This window comes from Gekko japonicus, unplaced genomic scaffold (assembly GCF_001447785.1).
Source record: "Gekko japonicus isolate JY-2015 unplaced genomic scaffold, Gekko_japonicus_V1.1 scaffold4971, whole genome shotgun sequence".
Lineage (NCBI taxonomy): Eukaryota > Metazoa > Chordata > Lepidosauria > Squamata > Gekkonidae > Gekko > Gekko japonicus.
In genome coordinates, this window is record NW_015163766.1 from 21,610 (window position 1) to 30,957 (window position 9,348).

At 46.9% G+C, this 9,348-nt stretch overlaps 1 protein-coding gene across 1 annotated transcript in view; it reads left to right on the forward strand.

Moving 5' to 3' along the window:
• Positions 1-208: 208 nt before the first annotated feature.
• The window catches only part of LOC107107616 (chromosome unknown open reading frame, human C19orf66), a gene marked incomplete at its 5' end in the record, with an annotated part of 31,982 nt that continues 22,842 nt past the window's right edge, over positions 209-9,348 (forward strand). The window contains 3 exons of the mRNA XM_015407924.1: positions 209-350; positions 3,195-3,244; positions 8,836-8,880. Coding sequence (XP_015263410.1) covers positions 209-350; positions 3,195-3,244; positions 8,836-8,880 — 237 coding nt within the window. The remainder of the gene's footprint in view (positions 351-3,194; positions 3,245-8,835; positions 8,881-9,348) is intronic.

Sequence of the window (9,348 nt, forward strand, 5' to 3'; positions counted from 1 at the left end):
AGTTCAGCTAGGGATCCCAGAGGGTTTTGGCCCTCTTCTGAACATGGTGCAGCAGGGGTAACCGAGGATGTGTGTGTGGGGGGGGGGTATTTGTGAATTTCCTGCATTCTGCAGGGGGGTTAGACTAGATAACCCTGGAGCTCCTTTCCAACTCTGTGATTCTATGATTCTCAACGGACTGACCCCCAATCTCTCCATTCTGGGGCAGCTGGAAAAAAGTGTCCGCCGACTGCGGGAGAAGTTCTACGGGAAGGTGACCATCAAAGATGCGGTGATCCTGATGCGGAGGTTCAGTAACAATCACGATATGGCCTGCAAGCGCATCATTCTTTGCAAGGATCAGATGGAAGGTGAGATGGGTCTTCATGCATGGTCAGGAACACTGTGCGCCTCGGTTGGGAGAAAGGGGCATCCACAGGTATTCGCTTTATTCCCTTCATTTATACCCCCCCCCCTTTCTCCCACTGGTTAGGAGCGCGGACTCTAATCTGGGAGAACCGGGCTTGATTCCCCACTCCGAAGGAAAAAGGGGGGGGGGACTCAACCCAAAATGTAGCTGCGAGCTAAGAGGGTCAAGCTAACAAATAAACTATTATAAAAATATACAAATGTTTATTAGGGTGTAAAGGTAAAGGTTCCCTTGCTCGAAAGCCAGTCGAATCCGACTCTAGGGTTGCGGTGCTCATCTCCGTTTCAAAGCCGAAGCGCCAGCGCTGTCCGAAGACGTTTCCGTGGTCATGTGTCCGGCATGACTAAACACCAAGGCGCACGGAACGCTGTTACCTTCCCACCGAAGTGGTCCCTATTTATCTACTTGCAATTTCTTGCTTTCGAACGGCTAGGTTGGCAGGAGCTGGAACTAGAGATGGGAGCTCATGCGGCACCCGGGTCTCGAACTGCTGAACTACTGACCTTCCACAGCCTGCAGTTCAGCGTCTTAACCACTTGAGCCACCACAGCTCCTTTATTATGGTGTACACATGAATAAAACATATATAAGGTTAAAAGAAATAGTCTAAATATCAGACTCAAAGCTATATCATTCAAAGCTGATTGTTATACAGATCCAATTGATGGGTAAAACCTTTGACCTAAGGACCACACGCGTTTTGGCCCCTTCGGGCCTTCATCAGTGGTCAGTATACTTTATTTTACAGTGACAAACTTCCAAAAATACATGCATTCATAATTTCGTATATATCTATGTGACCAGGTGTTGCTTTCTTATATGCTTTGCATTTGCTACAAGTTAGTATGTTGGGCCATAGATGGTAGCTGTGCAAATTCTCCAAATTGTTCTGGTTGCATATATCCCATTTGTCAGGATGCGTGTCACTTCCATCAAAGGTGGTAGTCAAATTCGTTGATTCCCCACTCCTCCATATGCAGCTGCTGGTGTTACCTTGGGTCAGTCACAAGTTATTTCAAAGCTGTTCTTTCAAGAGCAGTCCTCCAAAGAGCTCTCTCAGCCCCCCCTACCTCACAGGGTGTCTGTTGTGGGGAGGGGAAGGGAAAGGAGATTGTAAGCTTCTCTGAGGTTCCTTCAGGTAGTGAAGGGCGGGCTATAAATCCGATCTCCTCCTCCTCCTTTTCTTCCTTCCTCCCTTCCTTTGTCTTGGGGACACAAGGTGGCTTACATACATGGATGCAGACAAATGAAGCTGCCTCCTCCTGAACCAGGCCATGAGTCCATCACAGTCAGTATTGTCCACTCAGACTGGCAGCGGCTCTCCAGGGTCTCAGGCAGAGGTCTTTCCCGTCACCTACTACCCAATTCCTTTAACTGGAGATGCCGGGAATTGAATCTGGGACCTTCTGCACGCCAAGCCGATGCTCTACCACTGAGTCACAGCCTCTCTCAGCCTAATCGCTACCACTGAGTCACAGCCTCGCTCCAGAAAGAAACAAACACGTTAAGCCGCCTTATTCTGAATCAGATCCTTGGTCCGTGAAGGTTGGTATCATCCACTTGAAATGTTAGCAGTTCTTAAGAGTCTCAGGCAGAGAAAGGTTTTTCACATTCCCCAGAGTCCGGTCCTTTGAACTGGAGATCAGGTTACACTAGAGTCTTTGCTGCATATTATAAGTATATGCAGGGCTATTTTTGGGCAGGAACGCACAGGAACGGAGTTCCGGCTGGCTCCCGAGTTGGCCACGCCCAGCAGGAACTCATTAGCATAATAGGCCACACCCAACAGCAGGAACTCATTAGGATTGGCTACATTAGGGGTGTGTGGAAGCTGTTCTTTCAAGAGCAGTCCTCCAAAGAGCTCTCTCAGCCCCCCCTACCTCACAGGGTGTCTGTTGTGGGGAGGGGAAGGGAAAGGAGATTGTAAGCTTCTCTGAGGTTCCTTCAGGTAGTGAAGGGCGGGCTATAAATCCGATCTCCTCCTCCTCCTTTTCTTCCTTCCTCCCTTCCTTTGTCTTGGGGACACAAGGTGGCTTACATACATGGATGCAGACAAATGAAGCTGCCTCCTCCTGAACCAGGCCATGAGTCCATCACAGTCAGTATTGTCCACTCAGACTGGCAGCGGCTCTCCAGGGTCTCAGGCAGAGGTCTTTCCCGTCACCTACTACCCAATTCCTTTAACTGGAGATGCCGGGAATTGAATCTGGGACCTTCTGCACGCCAAGCCGATGCTCTACCACTGAGTCACAGCCTCTCTCTCACAGCCTCTCTCCAGAAAAAAACAAACACGTTAAGCCGCCTTCTTCTGAATCAGATCCTTGGTCCACGAAGGTTGGTATCATCCACTTGAAATGTTAGCAATTCTCAAGAGTCTCAGGTTTTTCACATTCCCCAGAGTCCGGTCCTTTGAACTGGAGATCAGGTTACACTAGAGTCTTTCCTGCATATTACAAGTATATGAATTAAGTAGTTAATTAATGAACGAAATTATAGTAGTGTATCAGAATCATGGACCTTGTCTTTGTTGTTACATGGTGATTTTCCACGTTTTACCCCAGCTGGACGCTGGCAACCCTGGATTGGATTGCAGAATCTCTGGGCAGTGAGGGGGCGGGGGGCATGCAAATTTAACTGTACTGCAAATTAGTGGGGGAAATAGGTTGTTTTTCATAGGTTGTTCTCTTTTCCCGGCCGTCAAACTTAAATGTCTTAGTTGCAGAATTCCAGACCTCCTTTATGCTAGCGGAATCACAGTCAGTCTGTTCTATTCCCCCTCCCCCAGATACAGATCCGGAAGAAGAGGAAGACCTGGCAGATGATCCGGTGGCTTTGGTAATGCTGACAGTGATGCTGGTTCTGTGAACTGAGAAAGAGAAGTAAGTTGAAATTATGTTGAAGTTGAAGTTGACAACATACTCCGGAATGACCAGTGTCGTTTCGATGTTCCTTTTTCTGAACGAAATAAAATAAATTGATGCACCTTATAAGAATATATAATATGAATGTGACAGGAGATTATATAACTGAGATTATATAAATTGATGCACCTTATAAGAATATATAATATGAACGTGACAGGAGATTACTAACGGTGCTAAAATCCTGTGTATCCAGTTTAAAATTCAATAAAGCTATTTGTGACATATTGTCTCTGCTTCCTAATGTAGTTAAACGGTAGAATCACGGCTGACCGCCAAATATAATAACCTCAACAACATCTACAAAACAAGCAATACATTAGTTCTACGTTCATACATTCTTACACAAACCTTCATACATACTAAGGTAATGGACAATAAGCTTACCAATCCAGATTCCTAGTTCTTGAAACCTTCATTCTAGTCGGGCAAACTTGTAACCAAATGGAGTGCCTTAACAGGTGTATTGCGTTGTGCGAGTTAAATACCTATACCCACACTCAAGCACTAAGTATCCTAACATTACTTACAATACCAGAAAATCAGTGACACTACTTTAAGAATACAGCCAAAATGGAAATTACTAGGATAACATTGCACAACGCCAAATATCCTGGCAGTAGAGTCAGGATAATTAATGATTGTATACAGCTAACTGTTATTTTAGCCTTCAGTGCCGATGTTATAAATTGAGCTAGGATTATTATCATCTATATGAGACTGCAAGTTTTGCCAGGATATTTGGCATTTGTGCAATGTTATCCTAGTAATTTCCATTTTGGCTGTATTCTTAAAGTAGTGTCACTGATTTTCTGGTATTGTAAGTAATGTTAGGATACTTAGTGCTTGAGTGTGGGTATAGGTATTTAACTCGCACAACGCAATACACCTGTTAAGGCACTCCATTTGGTTACAAGTTTGCCCGACTAGAATGAAGGTTTCAAGAATATGGATTGGTACGCTTATTGTGTATGTATGAAGGCTTATTATGTATGAAGGTTTGTGTAAGAATGTATGAACGTAGGACTAATGTATTGCTTGTTTTGTAGATGTTGAAGCATTGTATTTGGCGGTCAGCCGTGATTCTACCGTTTAACTACATCAGGAAGCAGAGACAAGTTGTATGTCACAAATAGCTTTATTGAATTTTAAATTGGATACACAGGAATTTAGCACAGTTAGTAATCTCCTGTCACATTCATATTATATATTCTTATAAGGTGCATCAATTTATTTAACTTCGTTCAGAAGAAGGAACGTCGAAACGACACTGGTCATTCCGGAGTATGTTGTCAACTTCAACTTAACTTCAACTTACTTCTGCTTCAAACATATGTATTTGTACTAGTTTTATTATAGTAATACCTCTTTGTACTGCTTTGTATTGATTAAGAAGATATTCACTTCATGGGCCCCGGTCACATGGGCCGGATATCGCGGTGGGGGAGGCGTGGCTAATTCCCCCGGAGGAAACTAATGCGCGGCTGCCCAAGCACACATCCCGGTCGAGGGAAATGCCAATCAGATGAGTATCCTGCAGTGCAGCACAGAAGCCAAGCTACACGATCGCACTAGCAATAGCTCTTTGTGCGCATGCGCTGTTGGGCGCTGTTGCATAACCTGCGGAGACGAACAGCGGCGGGCACCAGATGCCACGTAAGTCCACCAGGAATGCGATCAGACGCCCGCCCTTGGCCCGCGGTTTCAGGAAACTAGTACCTCGTAGGTACTAGTTTTTAACTCTGCACCTTCGGCGGGGACCTACGGGTTCGCCACAGGAGCACTGCGCTTCCCAGATGTTGGGGTGAGATCGCGCCTGGAAAATCCGCGGGACTCCCGTGCCTCTCCCGTGGCAACTTTGCCGTGTGACCGGGGCCATGAATTATCTGTATTGAATTAGTGTCTTCTTTCACAATTTCCCCTTGTTTATTGTATATATCCTTATACTGTGGTTCCATCAGGTTGATTTAGGTTCTGTGAACGGAGGCAGATCACGAGAGGGAGGGCAGGGAGGGTTGCCTCAGGGCTTAGTTCTCGTGGCCCTTTCTTACACGCCCAGGAAAATGCCGATCGCCACTTTGGGGTCAGGAAGCAAATTTTCTCCAGGCCAGTTTGGCTGGGGATCCTGGAGGATTTTTGCCATCTTCTGGGCATGGAACAGGGGGTCACTGGGTGTGTGTGTGTGGGGGGGAGGTATTTGTGAATTCCCTGCATTGTGCAGGGGGTTGGACTAGATGACCCTGGAGATCCCTTCCATCTCTGTGATTCTGTGCTTCTATAATGCTTACAAATTATTTACATAATCAGCAAGAACAAACATACCAAACAATCCCAATACAAATCTTGAAATCCATGTAAATGTGAAAAGAGTTTGAAGTCTTCAGGAACAGAAGGTTTTGCTCACCTGAAGTACTGTTGGTGTATCGAGTGGACTTTTGAATTTGCAATTGACATTTGAATCCTCTGTTCTGTGACTCATGGACTTGGATCTTTCCCTGTTTGCACAATTTATTATTATGAACTTCAAGATTTGTATTGATAGTGTTTTATACATTATGTAAGCATTATATTTAGTGTATTTTAAGCAGGGGTCATTTCATTAAAAAAGAGCTAGGGGGACTCATTAGCATAACTCATTAGCATATGCCACACCCCCTGACATCAGGGACCCGGCGGTGGACCTGCAAGGCCAGCGGGAGTGCGAGGAAGCCCCGCCAAGGCCCTCCCTGGCCCCAGGCAGGCAGGGGTGGGGAGAGGCGGGGAGGAAGCAACTTACCCTCCCTCTTCTCCTGCCTCCTCCTGGCTGAATGAGGGCTGGAAGCGGGGCGGCCGGAAGCAGGGGGCGGGGCTTCGTCATATGCGTCAACTGCGTTCCCCCGCGTTCCCCCCCGAAATGACCTCTGCTTTTAAGTATTTTTGGAGGTTTAATCATATGGAGGATTTCCTCCTTTCTTTTGTTATTCGCTTCAGCCATGTATCTCACTTTTGTTGCTAACCTCCAGGTGAGAAAGATGAACAAAATACAACTGTGAGCTGAATTTCCCGCAAAATATTCCCAAAGGAGACTACATCAAAGTGAAACGCATCTATTGTCTGGAATAAATCTATCCATATAATCCATCATCGGGAAATGTAGAAGCATCTTTTGGTCCTGATACATTAAAGCAGCCTTTAAAGGTGCAGATTAGAGCTAAGGAGACCTTGCCCAATGTTGAAGTAGTTCTTATGTTCTTATTAAAGCAGCCTTTAAAGGTGCAGATTAGAGCTAAGGAGACCTTGCCCAATGTTGAAGTAACACAAAAGCATTATCTTAAAAGGAGATGGAATGAGACTCTCAGTAGTTGTTCTGTGTTCCTGAGGAGGAGGAGGAAGAAGAACAAGAAGAAATTGGATTTATACCCCGCCCATCACTGCCCAAAGGAGTCTCAGAGCGGTTTACAAACTCCTTTCCTTTCCCCTCCTCACAACAGACACCGTGAGGTAGGTGGGGCTGAGAGAGCTCTGACAGAAACTGCCCTTTTTCAAGAACAGTTCTGACAGAACTATGGCTTACCCAAGGTCATCCAGTGGCTGCAAGTGGAGGAGTGGGGAATCAAACCTGGTCCTCCCAGATTAGAGTCCATGCACTTAACCACTACACCAAACTCGCTGAAACACTGGGAAAATTACCAAAGGAAAAGTGTTGGACTTTTTGGATATTCTTCTTGCACATTTATTCTTTGTCTTCTACATTTTCCCATGACAGATTATATGGATAGATTTACTCCAGACAATAGATGCGTTTCACTTTGATGAAATCTCCTTTGTGAATATTTTGCGGGGGATTCAGCTCACAGTTGTTTTTTTGTTAATCTTTGCTACTTTTTACTGTGTGTTGTACCGTTGCTGTTGCTAACCTCCAGGTGAGCCCTGGAGATCTTCCCGAATGACAGTTGATCTCCAGAGTACAGAGATCAGTTCTAGGGACCGCCTCTCCTGGCATACCCCCCCAGAGAGCATTACGCTCTTTAAATAACAACGCACTGACAGTCCCAAGGCCAAAGAATATCTGCCTGGCCTCAACAAGGGCTAGAGCCCTTTCGGCAGTAGCTCCAGCTTGGTGGAATGCAGTTTCGAGAGAGATCCGGGCCCTGCGGGACCTGGTTCACTTCCACAGGGCCTGTAAAACGGAGTTGTACCGCCAAGCATATGGGTGAGGCCAAGAGAATTCTTTTATACAGCTCTGCCTGCCTCTTCTGAGAGCCAGTTCAGTGTAGTGGTTAGGAGCGTGGACTCTAACCTGGGAGAACTGGGATTGATTCCCCACTTGTCCCCATGCAGCTGCTGGTGTGACCTTGGGTCAGTCATAAGTTCCTTCAGAGCTGTTCCCTCAAGGGCAGTTTCTCTCAGAGCTCTCTCAGCCCCACCCGCCTCACGGGGCATCTGTTGTGGGGAGGGGGAGGGAAAGGAGATTGTAAGCCGCTCTGAGACTCCGAGTGAAGGGCGGGGTATAAATCCAATCTCTTCTCTGTTAAAAAGATTGGGCAGTAGGTGACGGGAAAGGCCTCAGCCTGAGACCCTGGGGAGCGGCTGCCAGCCTGACTGGATTTGATGGACCAAGGGTCTGATTCAGCAGGGAAAGGGTTTCTTCTCTCGCAGGCATGTTCATGTCTCCGTGAGCGAGAGGTCTCCCCACTCTGGCTGCTTATAAATCTTGCTGGCACCTTACCCGTTCGGCAAGTAAATAACAATCATTTGTGGCGCACCGTTCTCATCTTCTCTTGGGTCAGTTTTTTGCCACTGACAGATCAGCTGCCTACCCAGTCTTTCTGAAGAGGGACGCTGTGCAGTGTGAAAACTCAGGCCCGTAGCCGGGATTTTTTTTAATTTGGGGGGGCCTTTTAAAAAGACAGGGGGCACTGAAATAAAAACAGAATTTAAAAAACTCACATAGGCCGAGCTAAAAAAAAAACCTCACGAAAGGAGGGGGGAGGCCGCAGCCTCCTCCCTGCTTCTTTCCAAAAGTCGGGGGGGCTTGACAGGAAGTCAGGGCCCAGGGGCCCAGGAGGCCCCACAGTGGCCACAGGCCTGTGAAAACTTAACACATTTTTCTTCCAGCAGTCTAGTCAGATATGTCTCCTTAACTGTACTGTTCGTACCAGTTTGGTGTCGTGGTTAAGTGCGCGGACTTTAATCTGGGAGAACCAGGTTTGATTCCCCACTCCTCCACTTGCAGCTGCTGGATGACCTTGGGCAAGCCGTAGTTCTGATAAGAGCTGTTCTTGAAAAAGGAGCCATTTCTATCAGAGCTCTCTCAGCCCCACCTGCCTCACAGCGTGTCTGTTGTGGGGAGGGGAAGGGAAAGGAGATTGTAAGCTGCTCTGAGACTCCCTTGGGTAGTGAAGGGCAGGGTATAAATCCAATCTCTTCTTCTCTCTTCTTCTTCCTCTTATTTTATGGCCTCAACTGTCTGTACGGCTCCCCCGTCCGAGTAGCCGCTTCAAATCCTTTTCCTTTTCTTTCCAGAAAGTGATAGACAAACTGAAGAAAGAAGAGGAGCAGAAGAAACAGGTGACTGAAGGAGGAGATGGATGTCGAGGAGGGGTCGCAACTGGCTGGGGATGGGGGGGGCATCTGATAAAAGCTTAATTTTAGGATTGGGCAGTGGAAACTTTTCATAGCACGGAGGTCGATAGCGTCGCCTGTCGTTTGCAGCAGATCAGGCTGATACTAAAGGGACGGTTAGAGGGACCAGTTTAAAAGCTAGCAACCCAAAGTGGGAGTCAGTAAGAATCAGTGTGGGCAGGAGCTCATTAGCATAACTCATTTGCATATGCCACACCCCCTGACATCACCGGAAGAAGAGGAAGAGGAAGAATTTTTGGACTGTTTTGGATTGCTAGCTATTGGGGGGACGACGTGCAGATCTGTCCTCGCAGAGGAGGGAGAGCTTGTACCTGGATAAAACTGGACTGTTTTGGGGCGGGGGGGGTCTCTGCAGCTTACCTGGCTGCTTCTTGCTCTGACTGAGGGCTGCTG